The 25,710-nt window shown below is 48.4% G+C and overlaps 2 protein-coding genes across 4 annotated transcripts; both read right to left on the bottom strand.

Moving 5' to 3' along the window:
• Positions 1 to 5,193: 5,193 nt before the first annotated feature.
• LOC138087439 (mannose-binding protein A-like) lies at positions 5,194 to 10,691 on the bottom strand. Of its 2 annotated transcripts, XM_068982549.1 has the most exons (5): positions 10,541 to 10,691; positions 7,694 to 7,883; positions 7,200 to 7,316; positions 6,257 to 6,331; positions 5,194 to 5,635 (listed from the first exon to the last, which is right to left on the bottom strand). In XM_068982549.1, the coding sequence occupies exons 2-5, from the start codon at positions 7,872 to 7,874 to the stop codon at positions 5,262 to 5,264; spliced, it is 747 nt and encodes a 248-aa protein (XP_068838650.1). In that variant the 5' UTR covers positions 7,875 to 7,883; positions 10,541 to 10,691; the 3' UTR covers positions 5,194 to 5,261. The 2 variants fall into 2 exon arrangements, with proteins under 2 accessions (XP_068838650.1, XP_068838651.1); XM_068982550.1 differs by lacking the exon at positions 6,257 to 6,331.
• A 3,761-nt stretch (positions 10,692 to 14,452) lies between these two features.
• LOC138087169 (pulmonary surfactant-associated protein A) lies at positions 14,453 to 20,797 on the bottom strand. Of its 2 annotated transcripts, XM_068982118.1 has the most exons (6): positions 20,237 to 20,797; positions 18,469 to 18,684; positions 17,460 to 17,654; positions 17,092 to 17,211; positions 16,278 to 16,355; positions 14,453 to 15,824 (listed from the first exon to the last, which is right to left on the bottom strand). In XM_068982118.1, exons 3-6 carry the CDS (start codon positions 17,629 to 17,631, stop codon positions 15,448 to 15,450), a joined length of 747 nt encoding a protein of 248 aa, XP_068838219.1. In that variant the 5' UTR covers positions 17,632 to 17,654; positions 18,469 to 18,684; positions 20,237 to 20,797; the 3' UTR covers positions 14,453 to 15,447. The 2 variants fall into 2 exon arrangements, with proteins under 2 accessions (XP_068838219.1, XP_068838220.1); XM_068982119.1 differs by lacking the exons at positions 18,469 to 18,684; positions 20,237 to 20,797 and having other exon boundaries at positions 17,092 to 17,151; positions 17,547 to 17,631.
• Positions 20,798 to 25,710: the final 4,913 nt, after the last annotated feature.

The following is a 25,710-nucleotide window of genomic DNA, read 5'->3' as shown; positions in this document are numbered from 1 at the left end:
AGTGAGTGAGTCCTTTTCTAGGTCCTGGAACTACAGAGGTGAGTGGTAGTGTGGTAATACAAGAGCAGTGAGAACAAATGTTTGCACGGCACTTACTGCAGGCTGATACTGTTCTTAATGCCTTACTTGTATCAGTTCATTTACCCCTCATGACATCCCTGTAAGGTGGGCAGTACTACTACCCCCATTTTACCAAGAAGTCAGCTAAAGCCCAGAGTGTATGTGACTTGCTCAGGGTCACACAGCTATAGAGTGGTAGAGCCAGGTTTCTATCCATGCATTGATTTTGCCACACTGATATAAGCTAGTGGTCAAGATGATTTCAGGTAACTATAATTGCTAAAAATAAAATAAAATAGGGCATTGCAATGATGACTGGGGTTGGGCCAACCTTGCTTCAGTGGTCAGATAAGGAGTTTGGGGTGGGGATGGGACAATTCCCTGGAGAAGGGAGTGGTTACCCATTCCAGTATTCTTGCCTAGAGAATTCCATGAACAGAGGAGCCTGGTGGGCTACAGTCCATGGGGTTGCATGGAGGCGGACATGACTGAGCACTGAGCAATCGATAGTGGTGATTACAATGCAAGGGGTGAAGGATCTTATTAGCACCCAGATAATCTCTGCTGGAAAATTCTGAAAGAGACAGGAATACCAGGCCACCTGACCTGCCTCTTGAGAAACCTAGATGCAGGTCAGGAAGCAACAGTTAGAACTGGACATGGAACAACAGACTGGTTCCAAATAGGAAAAGGAGTACGTTAGGGCTGTATATTGTCACCCTGCTTATTTAACTTCTATGCAGAGTACATCATGAGAAATGCTGGGCTGGAAGAAACACAAGCTGGAATCAAGATTGCCGGGAGAAATATCAAGAACCTCAGATATGCAGATGACACCATCCTTATGGCAGAAAGTGAAGAGGAACTAAAAAGCCTCTTGATGAAAGAGAAAGAGGAGGGTGGAAAAGTTGGCTTAAAGCTCAGCTCTCAGAAAACGAAGATCATGGCATCTGGTCCCATCACTTCATGGGAAATAGATGGGGAAACAGTAGAAACAGTGTCAGACTTTATTTTTTGGGGCTCCAAAATCACTGCAGATAGTGAGTGCAGCCATGAAATTAAAAGACGCTTACTCCTTGGAAGGAAAGTTATGACCAACCTAGATAGCATATTAAAAAGCAGAGACATTACTTTGCCAACAAAGGTCTGTCTAGTCAATGCTATGGTTTTTCCAGTGGTCATGTATGAATGTGAGAGTTGGACTGTAAAGAAAGCTGAGCGCCGAAGAATTGATGCTTTTGAACTGTGGTGTTGGAGAAGACTCTTGAGAGTCCATTGGACTGCAAGGAGGCCCAGCCAGTCCATCCTAAAGGAGATCAGTCCTGGGTGTTCATTGGAAAGACTGATGCTAAAGCTGAAACTCCAGTACTTTGGCCACCTCATGAGAATAGTTGACTCTTTGGAAAAGACCGTGATGCTGGGAGGGATTGGGGGCAGGAGGAGAAGGGGACGACAGAGGATGAGATGGCTGGATGGCATCACTGACTTGATGCACATGAGTTTGAGTGAACTCCAGGAGTTGGTGATGGACAGGGAGGCCTGGCGTGCTGTGATTCATGGGGTCGCAAAGAGTCAGACACGACTGAGCGACTGAACTGAACTGAATGGAACTGAACTTAAAAGTGAGAACAGCAGAGCTGGAAGATCCCAAACAAAGACTGCCCTGCAGGTTTTGCAAGGTCTTGCTGAGCTAGGATCCATAATCCAGGCTGGAGCCTGGGCTTGAATGTTGCAGGTTTTGGTGGTTATATTCATTCTGGTCCAGAAATGAAACCTGTATCTATACTTTCACAGGAGAGAGTTGACTTACAGACATAATTTAAACTTGGAGTCCACATCTTAGGAAGGGAGTATTTGCTATTCTAACTCAATCAGAATGACTTCCTATGAACCTGAGAATTGGTGATAAGTTGTTCAGGGCACAATTAGTTTGGAAAAAAAATTGTCAGGTAACAAAGATGGAAGACAGTCCTTGGAACCTGCAGCGTTGCCCCTGAGATGGGCCCTGCAGGTCTGAAACTAGGTGTGATCATGGATTTATCCAGCTTTAAAAAGAAGAAGCCATTACAGACCAGTTTGTAGTTGGGAAACTGAGGTCCAGGGAGCCAGCATGTTATGGCAAAGACTCCTCTTCCATCAGCACAAACAACAGGACTCAGAGGCTGCTCAGAGTCCTGAAGCCCCAGTGGAAATGTGCTGCCTGAGGCCCCTGAAGTCTGTCCTTGGAGCACCTGGCTTAATTAGGTCCCCTGTGCAAGAGATCTCAGGCATCATATGCCCTTTAGAAAAGGAAAACAGCCTGCTTTCAGCACTTGAGAGAGTGAGAGAGATTATCTGGACAGTCTTCTTGAATCCATAATCTCCCTCTTGTTCCAGGTCTTGGGAAGCCTGGCTTAACTGCAGTTTCTATCTCTGGACTCTCATGAGAATCTAATTTTAGATTAACTCCATGTTTTCTTGAGCTGATCAGCATGGGCCCCACTGCTTGCTGATAAGAACTGGAAAGTGAATTTAGGGATACTGTTCCCTCAATCCTAGACTGAGGGAAGAATGCTGCCAGGTATACAACTAGAGACAGGAGCACTGAAAAGACAATCACGTGCTCAATTAGAGAGAGAACCAGCTCTACCTGTCCAAGAGCCTGGGGAGAAGCTTCATGTCCTACAAGGTGGGCCAGGACAAGAGGGAATCCATAAGGATCTTCAGCAGGACTGGCTTATGGGTAGGGGAGCAGGATCGGGTCTTGTATCTCATGGGAAGCTCTCAGAACATGAATGTGAAGCTCTAATGAATGAGGGATGTAGCGGGGAGGGAGCACCATGGAAGGAACTAGAAGAAGAAGGCTGAAAGGGAAATGGAAGAATTTGAGCTCATCCACAGATTTTTATCACATTTCCCTGACCGAGGGGGCACTCATTACATTCAGTTCAGCTCAGTCGTGTCCAACTCTTTGTGACCCCATGGACTGCAGCACACCAGGCTTCCCTGTCCATCACCAACTCCTGGAGCTTACTCAGACTCATGTCTATCAAGTCGGTGATGCCATCAAACCACCTCATCCTCTCTTGTCCCCTTCTCCTTCTGCCTTCAATCTTTTCCAGCATCAGGGTCTTTTCCAATGAGTCAGTTCTTCACATCAGGTGGCAAAGTACTGGAGCTTCAGCTTCACCATCAGTCTTTCCAAATTCTTCCATTTCCCTTTCAGCCTTCTTCTAGTTCCTCCCATGGTGCTTCCTCCCCCCTTCAAATCCTGAATGAGAATATTCAGGACTGATTACATACTGGGAAACAATTTCTGTGAAGCACATGACTGTATCCTCTTCAAATTTATAGCTAGACACTGTCCCTTCCGCACAGTGTAAACAAAGGAGATATGCATCCCAGGGTAGAAGTGGTCCCCATCCCCATTCATTCTTATTATTAAAATAGAAAGAATTATATAATGGTTACCTGTCCACTTTCTCATTTTCATCTTGGCAATGATAAAATTCAGGTGTAATTTTCATGCTTGGTTACCATAATTCTCTTGTTCTGGGTCATCATCTATGTATATTCTTTCCTTCTAAAATGTTTCTCAACTTTCCTTTTCTGTTTGCCATAGCCTACATTCTTTGTTTCATGTATGCCTCTTCCATACATTTGGGGCACTTTCCCATTCCTTTGGCAAGCAGCCTGGATCTGAAGTGCAAATAGTGATTTGCTTGGCTCTGCATCACGAAAGCACCCTTCTCACTGCCCCCAAGAGCAGTGCCTGAAGAAGAGCTTCAGGAGGTTGAAAAGTCAGTGATGTGACCATCGTGGTGGGCCAGAGGCCATGGACAAGGCACTCTCCCCCTCACCCTGCCAGCCCCAGTGTCTTTAGCACACCCCACCCCTACCCTAATAGCTTCGCAGATGAAGCACAGCTTGGAGAGAACTCTACCCTATAATATTCAATTCTCAATATTCCACCCACTCATCCATTTTGCTAAGTCTTTGGTGCACCACTCCAACAAATGCTCATCAAGTGTTTCCCAAGTACAAAGTGTCCCCTCTGGTACTTTGGATACAAAGAAAAATAAAGTGGAAAACTAATTTAACAAAGATATTTCACCAAGTTTAAGTGGTCCTTAGCCCATTCATGAAATATTTTCAGTCTCATTTTGTGATTGACCTACAGTTGGAGCCAGAATTCACTCTTTTCCCCCAGTTGGTTGCCTGGGCTCTATATAATCTCAGCTCCACCACCCTGAGATTGCTCAAGAACATCCATAGTCTTGAGCTTGACTGTCAGCCAAGATGGTGTCAGAACTCTGCTCAGAGGGGAGGTTTTATTTGCTGACTGGATGGTGCTGTACAACGTCCCCTCCAGGGTATGAAACTCACCCTTGTGAAGTTTCCCTCTTGTCTCTACTAATAATGGACCTATTGACCTATAATGGGATGAGGATGTCACAGAAGGAAGGGGATGCTGAACATGGAGGGACTAAGACCAGTGATGCTGTGGGGAACGACACAACCTGCCTGACCATTTGCTTCTATGATGCTGGCATATGCTGCACTGTCAAATCAGTCTCCTAAAAGTATGCAAGAAGGAAAGGCTGCCCTTTGTCCTCGGGATCACCACAGTGGCTATAGGGAGACCACAGCCACTTGAGCAGGCGAAGGGATTCCTAGGACTATTCACTGTTACCCATGCCAGGAGTTATAGTCTGGCAATGAGAAATTCTCAGGGGTAGCTCATGAATAACTAAAGCAACACTTATGTTGTAGACATGGCTGGGCTAGCCATCAGAAGGAAGGAGACTTTGACACCAAGCAGTGGCAACTTGGAAAAATGGGATTGGATCTCTTGGAGGCTGAGACTAATGCTTGCTTGGACACAGACGTGGTCCTCCACTGATCCATCAGCTGGGCTGATGTCCTCACTAAAAAAGGAGAGAGTTTGCTTGCTTTTTCTGTAATTGACTCTGACCCAATGCTGTGCTCTTAGGCAGGACAGACAGTGTCCTTTGCCATGGACTGGACCAGAAACCCTCATGCCCCACTGTCAGCCTCTTTTCACTTCCTACTCCCACAATCCAATACACCCCTTCACTTTCCTCCCATCCCCAAGAAGGAATGAGTCAACACTGGATGTGGGAAAATAAACACAGAATTCTCTTCCAGAGCAGCAGAGAGCTCAGCAGGGAGTCACTGGGGGAGCAGAGGAACTTGCCTCTTCAGGATGGAAATTCACAGATGGCCAAGAAGGAGGAAGAACAGGAGATGTCATTCCAGAGCCCGTCTGGTAAGAGGAGCACGCAGTCCTCCCCTGAGCCATGGTTATTGGGCTCATTCTTCTTCCAGTTGCTGTAGCCTAGCCTTCCTCCAGTTACATACATAAACTGCCCTTCGGTCACCTCATCTGTGATGCCCAGGAAGGCGATGTCGGGGGCCATGTCCTGGATGGCTTTGTTCTCCTCTGCATTCTTGGGTGTGGCCACGGTGGCCCCAAGTGCAGTGCACAGAGCCTTCACACTGGAAAAAGGCATCTTTTCACCATTGGTCACGTACAGCTTCTTCCCAGACTTTTTGCCCAAGGAGAAGGTTTGCACTGAAATCACAAAGGGTAGGTGGGGTTGATTTGGCTTAGAGCCCAGCCCTGGACAGATGAAAAAGCCCTTCTCTAGGAATCTGGGATTGAGCCCCATTCTTTACCACCTCTGGTGAGATCCTGGTAAGAAAGTGAGGGCAAGCCCCCGGCAGCAAGCCAGCGATCTCCTGGGATAGCCCATCCTTAGGACAAATATCTGGAAAAATTGTCCCTGTACTGGTGAATCTAGGGAAACATGCTAGAGCCCCACTGCCAGGTGTGGGCACCAGAGTGAGAAAGAGGCATGGATACCTATCTGAGACCCATGGGTGCTGAGGAAGGAGCAAAGATCCCAGAGTCAACAGACCTCCACTCCATCCTCCTCCATCCTCCTAACTGCATGCTGCATGCTTCCTGGACCTAGTTTTTTCTCACCTGTCAATAAAATGGGTGTAATACCCACACATAGGGATGGCAAAAGGATTGAATGAAATCATATTATTAAGAAAATGAGAACCAACCTAGCCCTGGTATATAATAAGTGGTCATACATGTAAGTTCTTTTCCGCTCTTCCCCCTGAACCTAGAGCTCTCTGGAGATAAAAGAATCCAGAACACATTGGCGACAGAAAAAAAGCCTACACTTTTTGACATGATCCAGTTCTGATCGCAGGTTCCTTATCTGTCCCTCCAAGCTAGCCAGCTTAGCCTCGGCAACTGTAAAGCAATAGAGAGAGGATATTTATTGAGAAGAAGACCTTAAATTGGAAAGCAGAGTATTTTGAAAATACATGTATATATTAGTGGAGTAAAAAGTATTCCAGAAAAATAAAAACATAAAAAGAAGCAAAAGGAAAATAAAATGTATTCCTGCCTTCCCAAGTATACATAGTAACTATTGTAAAAATATAACTCTGGAAATACTAATAATAGTAGTAGTATAATACCATAAACTATAGCTCTGGGTCCTTTTCTTCATATATTTCTTAAATATTATAATTATTCATAAGAAAGGCCCAACAAATTATTCTCCTTTTTGAAAAATTTCCCTAATCTTATTTTAACTTCTTATTGTAGGCAAACTCTTGAATACATTTATTATTTTGATAGGCCAGTGGATAAATATTAGTAAGAGGTCATCATTTTGGTTCTGTTGTTACTGAATTTATTTTACTCTGAACTAAGTTGCTATGATGTCCCCCATTATCCAGGCATTCTATGAGGCCAACACTTTTCATGCCACTCTTGTGACAACAGGCATAAAGCAAGAGCAGAGAAGACCCGTCTCCATCCTTGCAGCCTGCAGCCACGCGCTGGACTGCTGCAGCCAAAGAAAGGCCAGGGCACACGGCCTACAGCGGCCTGCTCAGGGAGCAGCTGGCGGACTTTGGAAGTCTGTACCCAGGCAGCTGTGGAAATCCCCTCAGGCCCCGAGGAGCTGAGAGGAACAAGAGTGCTGGGTCAGGAAGCAGAGCTGAGCATCTTCCAGTGGGGCAGCAGGAGACGGGGCACCTCCCACCTGGCCTGGAGTTCCCAGGGCCTGCGTCCCCTCAGCCCCTGCTACATGCTGGGGTGGGCTCCTTACCCGAGCTAGCGCCACGATCTCCTTTGTAGCCCCTGGGTCCTGGAAGCCCAGGATTCCCTATATTTCCTGGAGGCCCCATTTTCCCTGGAGGGCCCTGGGAGCCTCTGAGCCCTTGCCCTGTTGGAAGATGAAGGAAATATGAAGAAGTAGCTGTCACTCATTCTCTTTCTCTGAAAGCACGATAGTTGATTGACCCCAAGAAACCGCCACTCAACTTGTGGTGACTCAAGGAAGAAAGATCCTCCTGCATCCCGGGGATGGCCTGTCCTAAGGCAGCTCCCTGAGCAAACAAGACACCCCTTCTCTAAGGACAACCACATACCACCAATTCCAGGGTGGCAGTGAGGGATCCTGGAGGGCCAGAGAAGCATCTTTAGAGAATGCCCTTTCACAGGCATGCACCATAATGCCTCCTCCTGTCTCTATGCTAGACCCCTTAGAGAGGACGCTCTCCTACTGGGGCAAAGGTTTAAGAAGACTGGCCTGTCATCTACCTGGTTCTCCCTTTTCTCCCTTGGGTCCATCTCGCCCGTCTCTTCCTGGGGTGCCGTTAGTGACTGGGATGGCACAGGCCACCACTGGACAGGTCTTCTGAGCATCCTCAGCGGCTTTTGTATTTGAGAAGGATACTGTCATCACACACAGGAGGACAGGAAGTGATGAAAACAGGGACATGATCCGTACCTTAGAATGAAGAGAGTTGAGGAAAATAGTTTCATCTTATTTTGTTTAGCCAACATTTGCCACCACCTCTGCAAAGAGGAACTAAAAAGCCTCTTGATGAGGGTGAAAAGGGAGAGTGGGAAAACCTGGCTTAAAACTCAACATTCAAAAAACTAAGATCATAGCATCTGGTCCTATTATTTCATGGCAAATAGAAGGGGAAAAAGTAGAAGCACTGACCGATTTTATTTTCTTGGGCTCCAAAATCACTGTTGACAGTGACTGCAACCATGAAATTGAAAGACACTTACTCCTTGGAAGGAAAGTTACGACAAACCTAGACAGCATATTGAAAAGCCGAGACATCACATTGCTTAAAAAGGTCCATATGGTCAAAGCTATGTTTTTCCCAGTAGTCATGTATGGATGTGAGAGTTGGACCATAAAGAAGGTTGAGTACTGAAGAATTGATGCTTTCAAATTGCAGTACTGGAGAAGACTCTTGAGAGTTCCTTGGACTTCAATGGGATCAAGACAGTCAATCCTAAAGGAAATCAACTCTGAATATTTATTGGAAGGACTGATGCTGAAGTTCCAATTATTTGGCCATCTGATGTGAAGAACCAACTCACTGGGAAAGACCCTGATGCTGGGAAAGAGTGAAAGCAGGAGGAGAAGAAGGTGGCAAAATATGAGATGGTTGGATGGCAGCACTGACTCAATGGACGTGAGTCTGAGCAGGCTCTGGGAGATGGTGAATGACAGAGAAGTTTGGCATTGTGCAGTCTGCGGGGTCGCAAAGAGCTGGACACAACTCTTGGAGCTACTGAACAACAACTGATGTGTTGGGCCCTGTTCTCAGGGCAGTTGACACAGGGAAATATCACAACTCTTGGCTCCAAGTTACTCCTAAGCTACTAGGAAAACTACTGCTAGGATAAGAAAACTATTAGAGTTAAATTCAGTTCAGGTCAGTTCAGTTCAGTCGCTCAGTCATGTCCGACTCTTTGCGACCTCATGAATCACAGCACGCCAGGCCTCCCTGTCCATCACCAACTCCTGGAGTTCACTCAGACTCACGTCCATCGAGTCCGTGATGCCATCCAGCCATCTCATCCTCTGTCGTCCCCTTCTCCTCCTGCCCCCAATCCCTCCCAGCATCAGAGTCTTTTCCAATGAGTCAACTCTTCACATGAGGTGACCAGAGTACTGGAGTTTCAGCTTCAGCATCATTCCCTCCAAAGAAATCCCAGGGCTGATCTTCTTCAGAATGGACTGGTTGAATCTCCTTGCTAACACAAATTTAGATGCAAGAGTAACCTAATAGGGGCCCATTTTCCCTGGGGCTCTTTTGCCCTGTGAGTTCAAGGCTTGTAGTTTAGGCAGCATTAAAGCATGAGAGCCCATGGGGTCTGCACATGACACACAGGCCCTGTTCCTTTTAGAACAGCTGATGGCCCAGCAAAGAGAGCTCATTGCTGGCATGAGCTTTGGCTGCTCTCTTAACTCCCTTTCTTGAAGGTCTACATAGCCTAAATTTCCCTCTTCCATCCCCTCCTATGGACCCTAAAGCTAGACTCAAAACTGTTGCAGGTGACCCAAGGTCCCACAAGGCCCATTGCTTCATGGCACCCGTTTTTACAACATCCATTGTCTCATTTCACATAAAAATCTGTTTTACGCCCCAGGGTCCCAACCACCCTCAGAACCACAGCTGTTTCCCAACAGCCTGTCAATCATCTTGTTTAATAAAGTCTCTGTTTTGTGACAGGCACGTGCTGGGACTAGGGACCCAGATTGCCCTGAGGTATGGAACCTTATTCTAATCCTGAGAATGGAGGCTTCTTGGTCATTGATCCCAGCCAACTGAGACTTAGATTTACCTTCTTCCCTTCATTTGAATTTTCCACGGAGAGGCCATTTGTTCAGCCAGAGCCCAGGCTTCTGAAATTTCTGTTCACTCTGGGCCCGGTGGGGTGATCTCATGTTCCTCCTCCTGGCAGGATTCGCTGCAAGCTTCCCAGATGCCTCTCTGGCTCTGCGCCCCATCCAGCCATCAGATCCCCATCCAGTCTTTGCCTGAGCTGGCCCCCTCCCAGAAAGCCTTCAGAGCCCTGCCACCGTGGGCCTCCCCCTCTGCTTATCATCTCTGGCCTCTCACCCCAGTGTCCCTGGGGCTGCTTCGTACTACTGCCTCTGTCCTTGCCTCCCCTGGCCTCTCAGCTCTCTCAACCCTTTCTTTTCTCCAGGACTCAGTGAGAAGCAATGAGTTGGAAGGGAAATGTCTTTCTTTTTTAGGATTTTGAATTTGGGGATTAATGGATCTCGTTTTCGGCTGTACCACACAGCACGTGGAATCCTAGCTCCTGGACCGGAGATGGAACCACTGGTGGGTAACCCCTGGACTGCTGGGGAAATCCAGGAATGGAGTTTTCTTTATCAGATATTCACCTTTCTCCTTTCTTTACCTCCCCTGATTATGCTACAGACCAAAGCCAGAGCTAAACATGTTGCTAGCACATACACCCCACTTCCATCCTTCCATTTGGCTGAAAAGACTACCTTTAGTTTGCAGATGGTCAACTAGATCCAGGAAGGGCACAAGGCCCCAGGTCAGAGAGAGACAGAGGCCCTCAGGGAAACTGATGACCCCACCATAGCCCCTGCCTGGAACTCACCAGGATCAAGTCAAATGGCCAGACTCTTGGCCCAGGCCTCCACTTCTGTCCTCCACGAATGACCTACTAGGGCCACCTGAGAGCACAGAGGCTGTGGCCGAGAAGCTGGTCCTCCAGCCTGGGCCTTCGGCAGATGCCTCAGCAACGTCAGCCCCAACTAGTCTAGTGAGCAGAGACAGTGGTGGACTGGCCTTCAACCCCAGATTAATGAACAACCATCCTTAGAACTGCCATATCCTGGGCAGTTCTCCAAGGCTGCTGGTGGGTCCTCCACCTTAGCACTGGGCAGCTCTCTACTGCAGCGCCCCAGACACCTCCTACTGCTCCCTCTCACACATCCATCTCTACCACTCAGCTATCTGACCATCTAGAATCACAGATTCTCAGACCATGAATCAGATTCATAGAGGATAGTTCTTTCCCAATATTTATTTCTGGAAGAGACATGCATACACATCCTACCAAACAAACACATGCTCGTGCACACACAGACACACACACACACACGAGTACACACCTCTCTATCAGTTGTTCTGCCTAGTTCATCCCTTCATCCATATTTAGTTTACTGGGGGTAGGAGGGAAGGGGTTAAAGACCTACAACATGAAGTCACCTCATCCCTTTCTTCTCATTCAGAACATCCCTTATCTGTCCTCTCTGGGTGCATCACAGGCCTAGGCACAAGGAGAGGAAGTGTCTGTAAATAACTCAAATTCGGAGTTGAACATGGGCATTTGTGCTAGGTGATCTAGCTGAGAACACTTCTCTCCATCTTTGCACAATTACTTGTTGTCATTCAGATTTCAGCTTAAGTGATATCACTGGAGAAAGCCCTATCACAAAATTAGAGTTCTCTGCTTTAATTATCTGCTTCTAGTCCATCTCTATGTAAAATTGTCTCATGTCTTTGGTTGCCGTATGTATTGACCAGCCCACTCCTTTACAACAGGAAGTTCATCAGAACAGGGATTTTACATCCCCACCTAGAAGAGGGCCTGGAACAGAATCAGTGCTCAATAAACATTATGAAACAAAAGAATCCTCCAGCACCATGTCCTCAAAGAGGCTCTCTTGACTTCCCTCCACCTAGAGCTGATATCTGTGCTCTCTTTTCCAGGGCAGGAGCTGCCTTTGATTCACTTCCTTGTCTCCAGGGTGTAACTCAGGGCTGGGCACACAGCGAGAATCCATTGGCAGAGCGAGGAGAGAAGCAGAGACCCTGAGCAGGGCAGACACCAGATCAGTCCATGGCTCCTCCACGCCTGGGTTTCCAGGAGCACCCAGTTCTTATCTCCAGAGCCTGATCAAATGGCCTTTTTCAAGTCCCTGATGCAACTTTGAATTCCTGCCTTCCCCTAAACTTACACCCGCTCTTTGAAACACTTATTCTAACAACTAAAGCAACTCTAGAGGTTTGCTTTGTCCCGGGGGGTGGGGCCACTTCCCGTTGACTCTACTTCGTGATTGGTGATTTGGCTCCTCAAGCACTGGCCCTTGTGTACTCAAGTCACCGTGCCCTGTTCAGCAAGCCTCCCAGATTCCCGTCATCAAGGAGCCTGCCAGGCGCTGAGAGGAGCCCACTGTAGAGAAGATCGCCGCCTCCCACCAGCACACCAGGATCATGTTTCCTGATGCCATTGACATAACTCTGAAGGGCCCTTAGGCTCAGAGGACAAAGAACACTCAAACCTTACAGCAAATGAGCAGACCTCCCAGAAAGGGGGAAATCTGAAACAGAGATTTACATACAGCTAGGACACGATATCAGAGAAGGCGGTGGCACCCCAGTCCAGTACTCTTGCCTGGAAAATCCCATGGACGGAGGAGCCTGGTGGGCTGCAGTCCATGGGGTCACTAAGAGTCGGACACAACTGAGCGACTTCACTTTCACTTTTCACTCTCGTGCATTGGAGAAGGAAATGGCAACCCACTCCAGTATTCTTGCCTGGAGAATCCCAGGGACTGGGGAGCCTGGTGGCTGCCGTCTATGGGGTCGCACACAGTTGCACACGACTGACGTGACTTAGCAGCAGCATGGAGCTATTAATAAAATTTCAAAAACCTTGTTCTTTGGAAAATCAAATATATTTGGCAGATAGGTCCACAATGGCTTGAATGATTGCTCCTAGTTTCTCATGTCTTCTTTTCATAGAAATACATAGCCATGCCCTTTACTATGGTACTTTGTAGCACCTCCCACTGAGTGTGTGGAGTAAACACCCTGACCCCTTTGGTATTTGACTTGGCTGTGTGAACATGAGCAGACACTCAGGGAACAGCAGCTTTAAATGTGAGAAGAATATCTCCCTAGTAGCCACTAATATCAGGATAATTAAATGATGTAGAGAAAATAGGAAGCCCCCGAGGAAGCTTGACATAAAAAATAGTTATTAAAAATCTAGTCGCGCATCAACGGTTAATAGCCCAGTCCCTGGACTCTGACTTCCTGTATTTACAGCCCACTTCTGCCATGAACTGGCTGCATGATCTTTGGAAAATCATTTTAACCTATATGTGCCTCAGTATTCATTTTTAAAGACTCTGGTGCTGGGGATGATTTGAAGGCAGGAGGAAAAGGAAATGACAGAGGATGAGATGGTTGGATGGGATCACCGACTCGATGGACGTGAGTCTGAGTGAGCTCCGGGAGTTCATGATGGACAGGAAGCCTGGCGTACTGCAGTTCACAGGGTTACAAAGAGTTGGACACAACTGAGTGACTGAACTGATTCATTTTTAAACTGGGTATAATGATAGCACCTACATATTAGGGTTAATGAGGATTATATGAGTTAGTACAAGTATAATATATGGCACATAGTAAGTGCTATGAGAATATGAGCCGTTAGAGTTGGACTGTGAAGAAGGCTGAGAGCCGAAGAATTGATGCTTTTGAACTGTGGTGTTGGAGAAGACTCTTGAGAGTCCCTTGGACTGTAAGGAGATCCAGCCAGTCCATTCTAAAGGAGATTAGCCCTGGGTGTTCTTTGGAAGGAATGATGCTAAAGCTGAAACTCCAGTACTTTGGCCACCTCATGCGAAGATCTGACTCAATGGAAAAGACTCTGATGCTGGGAGGGATTGGGGGCAGGAGGAGAAGGGATCGACAGAGGATGAGATGGCAGGATGGCATCACTGACTCGACAGATGTGAGTCTGAGTGAACTCCGGGAGTTGGTGATGGACAGGGAGGCCTGGCATGCTGTGATTCATGGGGTCGCAAAGAGTCGGACATGACTGAGCAACTGAACTGAACTGAACTGAAAGTGCTATGAGAATATGAGCTATTAGACCAAGTTGAGTATATTCCAGGGATGGAATTGTTCAACATTAAGAAAGGCATCCATGTAACTCACAAATTTTATAACACATTCAAGAATCTTAATAATCTTATAGATAGGTACAATCTTGAAGCCTTGAAGCTCACTCTTTTCCTCAAACTAATACGCAGTCTCATAATTATTTACATATATTTTTCCTTAGAATGCAAACTTTCTGGGGTTGATTTAAAATATACTCCAAATGATTATTGCCCCTAGCTTTGTCATTAAAATCTGTTTAATTTCTGATTCACCACCACCCTGGCCATAGAGTGGTAGGTTCTTAAAATGAAAGGTAGGCAGTAACTTTTTGTTGTATTCTTTTGCATGTGTGGGTGGTAGAGAGAATGATGGTGCCCAATGTGCTTCCAGGATGGAACCAGGTGGCCCCTATCACCCAACAAAGAAAATTTAACCTGAGATTGCACTTCCCACTTTTCAGGTAAGTGGGGGTTCAGAGCTAGAGTTAACTTGACTTCTAAAAATACAGAAATGTTTCTTGAAACCAAAGCAGTGGAAACTCATGTTAACACATTCATGATTTATTACACTTGAATCATCTCTGTTCAATGAGAAGGTGGGGTGGTTATGAGCACAAGCTTCAGGTCCAGGTAGATGAGTTTGAAACCAGCCTCTGCCAATTGCTTCATGTTTAAAAAAAGAAACTCAAAACATTTAACTTCTCTAAATTTCAGTGTTGTTATATAAAAGATTGGGGAAAATAATGCTCATCCCATGACACTGTGTGAAGATTAAATCATATAAGATGTTTTAGAAGTGCATGTCAAGGTGCTTGGTATATAGTATGTGGTCAATAAATGGTGGTGTGACAAGTGGTGTGAACTCCTCACTGAGTTCTGAAGAGGTGGGGAATGTGTTCATCAGCAGGCAGTTACTTGGGTAATGTCTACGGTGGGGGTGAGATCTTCCTTAGAGGCGCTGGCTGACACCCCAAGACTCAAGGAAGTGGATAATACCTGCCAATCACTAGGAATAAATTGGCCTCCATCATGCTGGAGCACCACCTGACCCTCTGACTTCATGGAGAGCCTAACAAGATGCCTCCCCACAGATCTCAGGTTGATAGATAAACCCAAATGTATCCTTAGCTCCACATGTGTGAAATTTCCCAGAAGTCCACCTATCATTGTGCTTGAGCAGAACTGCTAAATCTTGATGAGGCTGGGCAAGCAGTGAGCTGCAAAGACATAGTAGAGGGGGCCAGGAAGCAGGCACCCAGTGTGGTGCTTTGGAGGGAACCTTCATCTCAGGACCTTACTGTTGCCATCTATAAATAAAGGAACTGGACAAGAAGAGGAGGAAAGAAACCTCTGTCTCTTGCAGAAGGGCAAAGTTAGAGTGGCTGCCAAGATTGCAATGCTGAGAAGGGGTTCTGGGGGAGTCAGACTGATTAGTGATCATTGGGGAGGAGTTAGGATCCACCCAGGAGTGGAGTGATCAAGAGTGCCTTCAATTCTGATAGCCACAAAGGAATTATAGCACCTGATCCATAGACCAGGTGGATCCCCAGGATGGAGGCTGAAAGGAAAGATAGGACTCTGTCCATCCTGTGGCTTTGGTGCCTGCTCAGAACTCACAGATGGCCAGTCGGTACTGCAGGCAGTTCTTGTCATTCCACTGACCATCTGTGTATATCTCTACACACTTCTCTTTACCCCGGCCCCTGGGCTCCCCTGGGTACCAGTTGGTATAATTCACAGGGGCTCCATCCAGGTAATAGAAGTCTCCAGCGGTGGGGCCTTCAGCCAGCCCCAGGTAAGCATAAGTGTTGTGCTTCTTCACGATGCTGGTAATGGCCTCATTCTCCTCTGGACTCCTTGGGGCAGCGATGTGTCCACCTGCTCTGGCACATAACTCTTTAATGGCATCAAAATTGAGTGACTGCCCATTGGTAGAGAAGACCTTCTCTCCCACTGCCAGCACGGACCCCTGCAAAATGAGGACTGACAGCAGAAGAATCCAGGTCAGGCCACAGACCTCTTTGCCTCCTTCCCTTCAGGCTCTCCACCTTTGTGTTCTCCCCAATCTCTTTATCTTTGCCTGCCTCTGTCATCCCTCCTTCTTCCAACCCCAGTCTTTCTGGATTCTCTGCTATGCCCTCATGATTCTGTTTATTCCTTCACCCATTTAGCAATTACTTATTATTATGTGTTATAAACTGTGCAATTTCCTGGGAATCAAAGAAAGCAATATCGATAGGGACCTTGCTTCCCCAGGACATAGGGAGCTAATTCATGTCTATTTCTCTCACCTCTGGCCGTTTAAGAACATCTAAAAAATGACTTCCACATCTACACTTGTTCATCAAGTCTCTAGATTCTGGAGCCTGGTTCTGAGGATGAGGAGAACTAATGGGAGACCGCCTACCATATAGAGCCCCAAGGGGGACCCCTTACCGCCCTGTGACTGCAGGACTTGATGTCTGATCTCATGGAGTGTGCCCTGGAACTCTTCATCTAGATACGCTGGAAACCCTGTAGAGAGATCCCCGGTGAGATGAGAGGACCAACAGGTCAACAACAAGCCCACTTGCTGCCAAGCAGATCTGAGATCAACTGCAAGCCTGGAATTCGGCCCTTCCCTTGTCTAGAGCCACCGCCCAGGCCCCTGGTCATAAGGGTCCACAAGGCCGGAGTGGGTTTCCGTCTTCCCTACACGCTTATCCCTTAGTGCCTCCTTGCACCTGCTTGCCCCTTCCCTGCTCTTCTTTCCTTCCATGTCCTTCCATGGCTCTGTCTGTCCATATCTGTGGAGTTTTCTAGTTCCTGGGCAGGGCCCCTTTCCCACCCTCCATTAAGAGCAAATGTGGTTCTTTCCGTACTCTGATGTACCCTCATTGCTGCTATAAGGCATAGTAAGAAACCTAGAGCTCCAGAGGCCCCCTGGGCAAGCAGGGCCCCCAATTTCATCATCTGTCTGCTCCTTGGTCCATGTGAGCCCATACACCTCAGCCCCAGGAAGGGCTTCCCCTCCTTCCATCGCTATTCCGTTTCCCACACCTGATGTCCCGTATCTTCCTGGCAGCAGTTGTAATGCACAGAAAACTTTCGATTCCCACCAGACTCTGCACTTATGACCCACACCCCAAACACCTCCAGGATGCCCTTTGGGAACTTGCACAGTTTTGTCTGACCCCCATCATTCCTCATGTAACTGAACACATGGGCACGGTGTCCAGTTGCCTCTGCCCACTGGCCCCATCCAGCTCACCTGGAGGACCTCTCTCGCCAGGCTCTCCCTTTTCTCCACGTTCTCCAGTGAGGCCAGGGGCTCCAGTCATCCCATCACGCCCAGGGAGGCCTGGCATTCCTCCAGGGGGGCCCATGGGGCCTGCAGAGAGAGGGGGAGGAGGATGCATGGTATCTGTAACCCACAATGAGTTGGGGCTTAAGTGACTGGACCTCCATTTCAGCCAGGCTGACCTGCCTGTCCTTCCATGGGCACTGAGGATAGACCGTCCAGGGCTGTTCCAGTCTAAGGGTCCCAGGAAATACCCACCATCCAGCTGACCCTTGGACCCACCTTGGCAGGTGCTCCCCTTGAAATCAGGTCACTGTCCCCCAGCTCCCACTCAGTACCTGGAGGCCCAGGGTCTCCTTTGATACCATCTCTCCCATCTCTTCCTGGCAGGCCATGGGATCCGGGAGTGCCAGGAATGCCAGGGCTTCCAAGACAAACTTCCTTCGTGTCGCACTCGAGGCCAGAAGCCACCATCCAGAGGAGCGTAAGGGTCAAAGAGCACAGCAGCATGGCGCCTGCTCCAGCGGCTCCTCCTGTGGAAGGGAAGGGCCGTGGCCCCGCTGAAGCATTTATCAGGGTTTCCCTTTGCTCTGCTTTGTCAAGATTCAGCACATGCTGGGGCCTGAGGGCTGGGTTGGTACTGACAGGAGCTCTGGAAAGACCCAAACTATTCTTGGAAATGTCAGCATCATTTGGTACCTAACACGGTCTCATGCCCCATCCCCTTGGCTGGAGGTGGTATGGTACCTGGGCAGGTGAGGGGTTGTAAAGAGCTCTGGAGAGTCAGAGGATCTGGGTTCTAATAGAGTCTCTGTTCCTCGCTGTGTACCCACAGGGGACTCTCTTGGCTTCCCCTAACACGTCTGTCCTGGAGGAAATCCTGGCCTGTACCTCCCAGGTTGCTGGGAGGAAGGAAGTGGTCACTCACTCACTCATTCTATCTGTCCCTCGTACTCTCAGATGGCCTCCTTTTGAGTTGAGGGATCACGATCCTGAGGATGAGGAGAAATGACCAGGGCCCATGGCTTGGCCATTCCCAGTTGGTCAACAACAGGGATTCCCCTCCTCCCTGCTCTGGTGTCCCTTTCTCCTTGGCAGGCTGTTTCTCCCCCTGCCCCAACCCTGCTGGCCCTGCTGAGTCCTTGGGGAGAAGGGACTCGGCCTAGGAGCACAGTAAAGAATGAGGATATCTGCAAGCCCATCATCCTGCACCCGTAGTTAGGACTCTATGGAATAGCTCCCAGTAGTACAGAGGAGGACCCTCCTTTCCACCTGACCCGTGGTGAAGCCTGTGCCTGCTGGGCTGGTTCGCCCTGGGGAAGACCCAGAGGATGGGGCTAAGCTCACCTGCACGAACACAGCCTGTGCTCCCTGCCTCCAGAGCAGTGTGGCCAGATGGACGGTGCCATTTATACTGATGTAGGCCCCAGGCATCCTCTCCAACCTGTAGAGGTTCCTTTCACAAGGGCCTCTACACCAGAAGGGCCGGGCAGGAAGCCGCCATCTTGTTTACTCAGCAACATTTCCTCACAGGCACTCAGGCTGGAGAGGCACTTAGAAAATCTGCTAACGAGAAACTCCAGGTCAGTAAGAAGGGAAATTTCCCATGGGCCGGAGGTCACCCACTCTCCCTCCATCCATCCAGTTTCCCACGCAGTGAAGGACGAGAGCACTTACAAGGAGGCATGTGGCAAAGGAAGTCTTCTCCCTCCTGGGTCTCAGGTCCCTGGTCCTGGCTAGTGACATGTTCACACTCCTGGGATCACTACCCTCAAAAAGCCCACCAGTGGGAGAGAACATACCAGGGCTGGACTCTTTTCCCAGGGGAGCAGAGAGACAGATCAGTGGTATAAAGGGCTGTCCACTGGGGCCATTCCAGTTCCAGAGACTCTTTGGTCTTGGAAGCATCCTTGTGGCTCTAAACCATGCAGAGGTCATGTCTCAAGCCAAGGGATCATCAGACTGAGCTGGAACAAACTGTCTGTCAAGGGGCATGGCTCACTACTGAGCCTCCCAACTCCTGCTTCTGGGGTCTGTGGCTGAGTTGATGGGTACATGGTTCACTGGCACAGGTGATCCCTTGGCTGGGTCCCCAGTTCTTTGCCTTGGCAGGCTCAGTGGTAGGGAGACAGGGCAGGAAGCCATATTTTCTGTCTTGACCATGGTGATGTCTAATGACCTGCAGTGGTGATATCTTTAAGTAGTAGAATGACTTGTGAAGACAATGGAAGAGATTCCCTCTTCAAGCCACTTAATTAGGAGGGAATCTCTAACGTAGGATGGTAACAATGGAGAGCCAAGACAGGAAAAGATTGCCATGTTTACCTGTGAGTGGTCTGAAAATCTTGAGATCCGCAGGGAGAGTGGGAGCCCAGCTAATGGAACTCCTCTCCTGGGAGCAGGAGGCCTGTCAGAGCTGATCTGGAGCTCTAAGTGCTTCCAGCTGCCCTGCTGCCACCTGTCACATGCCTGTGACTCTGCCGGCATGGGATGGGGAGCCAGGGCCAGCACTGGGCTGGGGCAAGTGGGGAGAAGGTCCAGCTTAAGGACTTCAACTTGGCTTGGAGGGAGTGTGGTTCTAGGAGTGAAGGAACAAGAACAGGGAGAGTCTTCTTGGGAAGATTTTGAAGGGCCCTGGGGAAGGCAGCCTGGAGGTCAGGGCCATGTGATTGGTGGGGGAGGGGGTGGACTTAGGAGTCAGAAATACTCAAGTTGTGATTTGGAACTGCCACTCTTTATCCATGTGGTTTTGATCAGGTTATATAACTTCTTGAGCCTGTTTAAATTTTGAATCAAAATTAAATTTCCTATCATGCCTATAAAAAAGATGCAGGGCAGTACAAATTTTTTTCTGAAACCATGACATTCCATCACCCTAGTACCTTAATTTATATGTTATACATAGATATTTTTCCACATAACCATCAAAATGAAGAAATTAGCACTGGTTCAGCTATTACTTTCATTAAACAGTGACAAGAGTATTATGTGGTGTTTTATTTCATTATTTAGGTCATCTGTTTAAGAAGTTACTTACATAACTTAATGCCAATATATAAAAGTGTGTCATAAAAATTCTAATAAAATCATGAATTAATTGTTTACCTGGCCTTACCTCTTTCTTTATCTCTTGTTCCATCAATTCTCCCTTCTGCAGCTTCTCAGAGGATGATGCTCCAAGTTCACAGAACTGAGTGCTGCTTTCCGTGTCTTTGATCATGATTCTTCTCTTGTCTGGAGTGTTCTGATTGTATTTTCTGCCACGAAAATGTAGATATCATACAATATTTGTCTCTGACTTATCTCACTTGGCTTCCCTGGTGGCTCAGAGGGTAAAGAGTCTGCCTGCAAAGCGGGAGACCTGGGTTCAATCCCTGGGTCAGGAAGATCCCCTGAAGAAGGAAATGCAACCCACTCCAGTATTCTTGCCAGGGAAATCCCGTGGACGGAGGAGCCTGGCAGGCTACAGTCCTTGGGGTCACAAAGAGTTGGACACAACTGAGTGAATAGTACTTATCTCACTTAGCAGAATGTCCTCAAGGTGTGTCCATATTGTTGCAAATGGCAGGATGTCCTTTTTCTCATGGCTGAATAATATTTCATGGTAGTATACACCACATCTTATTATCAATGGACATTTAGGTTATTGGCTATTGTGAGTAATGCTGCAATGAACACGGGAATACCGATATCTCTTGATAACCTGTTTTCGTTTCCTTTGAATATATACTCAGATATATACTTTGAATATATACTGAGATGGCTGGATGATCTGGTAGTTCTATTTTAAAATTTTTGAGGAGCCACCATACTGGTTCCCATAGTGACCAGACCTGTTTACCAGTTTACAATCCCACCAACAGTGCACAAAGGAACAAATAATCTTTTTACTGTAAGTATGCAATATTATTACTCATTGGTTATCTGAGGTTCAGATGCAGTTGAGCATCTTATATTTTATCTGGCAGCCCTCCCTGCAGGGACCTGGTCCTGCAGAGGTTGAACAGAGATCTCCTTTGGCTTTGCTGTTGCCTCATGGGTCTAATTTGGGACCGCGTGGTCAAAGTGAATCATCTTGGGCTCTGACCTCTATGTGGTTGGTGAGCAGGAGAGTGTGTGGGTTCAAATGAGGCTGCTATTTAAAACGAACTCCAGGACTTGCCCGCTGGACCAGTCGTTAAGACCTCATGCTTCCAATGCAGGGATCGTGGGTTTGATCCCTGGTCAGGGAACTGAGATCCCACATGCTGTGGAGCGTGGCCAAAAAATAAAAAATAAAACAAGCCCCAGCTCTCCTGAAGTGGCAGGGGATACCCAGGAGCCAGGGGTGAGAATGCTCAGGGCTTGCTTCATGCCCTGCCTCCACCTGGACAAGAGCGACTCTCCCGAGGGAGATCCCGTGGCTACATCGGGAGGGCAGGCAGGGAAGTAAGATACGGTAGGAGAGAGAAAAGGAAAGGACCATGTGGCCAGAGTGCCTGACCAGCCTTTGGGGGGACGAGTGTCCACCAAAGCAGAGATGTTGACCATGTGCAGAGGTTTCTCACAGAGTCTAAGAGTCCCTTTCTCTGGGGCAGTGGGCGTCAGACACCTTGCGAAGCACACATGATGAGCCCAGAGAGGAGGCAGCAGCCAGGGCTCAGGCTCTGGAGCTTATTTACACGTGACTGCCTGCTGGAAGCAAAGCTGAACGTAGCCTGCGGGGTGGGGCAGGTGGACAGAGGGACTAGCCCCAAGCAGGTTGGGGTTCACCTCCCTGGGAAGGACGCAGGATGGGCTGCCTCTGGAACCCAGCCTCGGGGAGTTAGAGAGACTGTCTGCCACCTACACTGCGACAGAAGACTTTCAACCGCCTGCAAGCTCCTTCACAAGCAACGCTTTAGTTTGTCCCAGGATCGAGGAGGCCCTGGTCATCAGAATCAAACACGCACATTAGCCTGTGCGCTGAACAGTTACAGGGTTCCGGGAGGAATCCCACACTCAGGACAACATGGAACTCTCTTTCCGCCCCTGATTTGAAGAACCACCAGCTTCTGATCTGGCTGATTCCAGCCTCATGTCTGTATTGGAGTCGAAGGGACTTTTCCCATCATGCATCTCCCCGTGTCTCCCCCGCATTTATTATATTCATTTATTACACTCACCCAGGCCCTCCACTGTCCCTCAGAGAACCTCAGCGCCCACATCCTGATACACAAGTGACCCTGTGTCAGCCTTGGCCTCCACCTGGGAGCCTGGCCCCAGAACAGCATGGAGTCAACAGTGTGAGTCTGCACAGAGCTCTCTAAAGGGGCTTGTTCTTTTGGGTCCTTCCACATGCTTTACTCTCCCGTGTGCAGTGCCCTTCGGCGAGCCCTCCTGTATTTAATTAACCTCTGATTACAGCAAGAATATCTCAGTACATTCACCCTAGACTTTAGAAAACATTTCAGAAGGGCCCAAAGCCTCTGGGCATGAATGCCCTGCAGTGCTTGTCCCAGTGACCCGGGATGTTGGGACAATGTCTCCTCAGGCCAAGATGTGGGCCTAAGATCGGCTATGGTCTGGGTTTCATTTTCTAAAAGACCTGAATGTTCAAGAGGGGATGTTGTCTGGAGAGCTTTCAACTTAGAGCATCTCAAGAATGGGGCTGAGAAGGAGGTCTCAGCCCCTCCTACTCTGCTCTCTCACAGCACCCTGGCAGGCCGTCAGACCACAGGCCACCCCACCTCACTGAGCTGAAGAGATGATGAGACAAGAGTTCAGGCAGTGGTCCTGGCAGGGGGACGGATGTGGGGAAAATCTGATCCTTGATGGAGTGTCCCACATCTGTACGGAGCAGGGTCAGCCCCTCACACACTAGCCCAGTGTCCGCCCTCTGAGGGGCAAGCAAGGCTTCCCTGGCCTCTACATCGCTCCTAACTCCACAGTCTTCTGATACCGCTCTCCGCTTTGTTGCTGCTGCCTCCAATCCCTCCATCCCATGTACCACTGGATTCACTGCCCCAGGAGAAACTGACTAGGAACAAGTAAAGACTCCAGATTCCAATCAATATAGCTCTGAAACAGCTTCAACCAAACACATTTTGGCTTACCGGGAGATGGTGTTAATATGAAAATTATGACTACAAGCATAAATGTAAAAAACTGAATTTGTGCTTCATATATGACCTGAGCCAGGGGAACTCAGCCTGCTGCCAATTGAGCACAGTCCCATCCTCTGCCAGAGCTGGGACTCCCCTAAGCTACATGGAAGTGAAAGCATTTCTATTAGTCGCTTAGTTGTGTCGGACTCTTTTGCGACCCCATGGACTGTAGCCCGTCTGGCTCCTCTGTCCATGGGAATCTCCAGGCAAGAATACTGGAATGGGTAGAGTGGATAGCTACATGGCGAAGTCCCAACTCAAGACCAGAGGGCACACACTGGCCGTGGCCCCCACACTGCCCAAGGCCAGGAGCCAGGTCTGCAGGGACATTCAGAGAGGTGGGGCCTTCAGGAATCCAACTATGGCAGGTGACCCCTGCAGGGCCACTGGCCACCAGCTACGTCTGCTTCCATAAAAGGGCCTTGTCTCGGCAACCCAGCAGTCCTGTCCTGGGTCTGTGCCCTCTGTCTGCCCACAGCTCTACAGATATCCATGGGACAAACAAAGATTCTACATGAGATCCCAGTTGGCCCAAAGACCAACAGGGAGGAGGAGAAAGAGCCTGCGCCCAAGAAGTGCGTAAGAGTAGGCTGAGGATAAGTGTCTCGGATAAACACGAACCAGGAAAGGGAACAGTGAACTAATCAGAGTCCCACAAGGATGCAAGCCACACCATGGATGTAGAGGAAACCAAGTGGCCAGCAGAGCATTGTTCCACAGCCCCAGAGAATCGCGGAGAGTTGGCTGGATTGGGAGACACTCATGAGAGGGACAGAGGGGCCCAAGGAGGGAAGGAGACCAGGTTGGTGCACGCAATGAAAGGTCGGGGGGCGGCAGGACACAGTGCCATAAACTCTCCTGCTTGCACCCGAGTCTCACAATCCTGGGGAGATCCTTACTCAGGAAGCCCCCTCGTTCCCAGCTGTGCCCCTGAGGCCTGGCTCGCTGCAGGGTGGGGGATGATGGTGCCTGGGGCAGGGCCTTCAGTGTCCTTGATCAGGCCTTCCCTTTGCCTTCTAAAGTCCCCTGAAGAGCAGACATGAAAGTTGGACGGTCTGCGTGTTCCATATGGATTCCTGAGGAACCTACGGATCAGGCTCTCATGTGCATAATCCCCCTGAGGAAAAGGACTTGCTCCAGAGACGGAATATTAAGAAAATGGTTCTGACTTCTCAGGGCCTGTGAGTGGTTTCTGTACCTACAGAGGTGGAAGGTGATCCCTGAGCCTTAAGGCTCATCATTCCCAATAGAACTCACAAGAGGGAGCCCACAGCTCAGTTCAGTTCAGACACTCAGTCCTGTCCAACTCTTTGTGACCCCCTGGACTGCAGCCAGACTTCCCTGTCCATCATTAACTCCCGGAGAACTCATGTCCATCGAGTCAGTGATGCCATCCAACCATTTTATCCTCTGTCATCCCCTTCTCCTCCTGCCTTCAATCTTTCCCAGCACCAGGATCTTTTCAAATGAGTCAGTTCTTCACATCAGGTGGCCAAAGTATTGGAGTTGCCACTTCAACATCAGTCCTTCCAGTGAATATTCAGGACTGATCTCCTTTAGGATGGACTGGTTGGATCTCCTTGCAGCCCTAGGGATTCTCAAGAGACTTCTCCAACACCACAGTTCAAAAGCATCAATTCTTCAGTGCTCAGCTTTCTTTATGGTCCAACTCTCACATCCATACATGACTACTGGAAAAACCATAGCTTTGACTAGATGGATTTTGTTGGCAAAGTAATGTCTCTGCTTTTTAATATTCTGTCTAGGTTGGTCATAACTTTTCTTCCAAGGAGTTAAGCGTCTTTTAATTTCATGGCTGCAGCCACCATTTGCAGTGATTTTGGAGCCCCCCAAAAGAAAGTCTCTCACTGTTGCCACTGTTTCTCCATCTATTTGCCATGAAGTGATGGAACCAGATGCCATAATCATAGTTTTCTGAATGTTGAGTTTTAAGTTTTTTGACTTTTTCTCTCTTCTCTTTCACTTTCATCAGGAAGCTCTTTCGTTCTCTTTCTGCCATAAGCGTGGTGTTACCTGCATATCTGAGGTTATTGGTATTTCTCCCGCAGTCTTGATTCCAGCTTGTGCTTCATCCAGTCCTGCATTTCTCATGATGTACTCTGCATATAAGTTAAATAAATAGGGTGACAACTTACAGCCCACGGCTATCCCATAGGAAATGTATGGGTCAGCTCTGCCCTCTGGTGGCTGCAGGAAAAATTGCAGTCAAATGAGCCGATCTGAAAACAAACGTTGCACATCACTCTCCCTGTTCACTCATTCCACCTTCACGAAGGGCTGTTTTATATCAGGGGTCTTGATAAGTCCTGACTTAATCCTCTCACTCTCCTGGCTCTGCCGTGAGGATCTGCTTTCCCCCTGACCTAGCCTGATAAGAGTCTTCACCTTTGGACGTTCCATCCCTATTTCCACAGAGGCTGGCTCAATGCTGTCCCTGGAGAAG

This window comes from Capricornis sumatraensis, chromosome 10, assembly GCF_032405125.1.
Source record: "Capricornis sumatraensis isolate serow.1 chromosome 10, serow.2, whole genome shotgun sequence".
Taxonomy (NCBI): Eukaryota; Metazoa; Chordata; class Mammalia; order Artiodactyla; family Bovidae; genus Capricornis; species Capricornis sumatraensis.
This window is presented reverse-complemented; position numbering and strand designations above follow the sequence as displayed.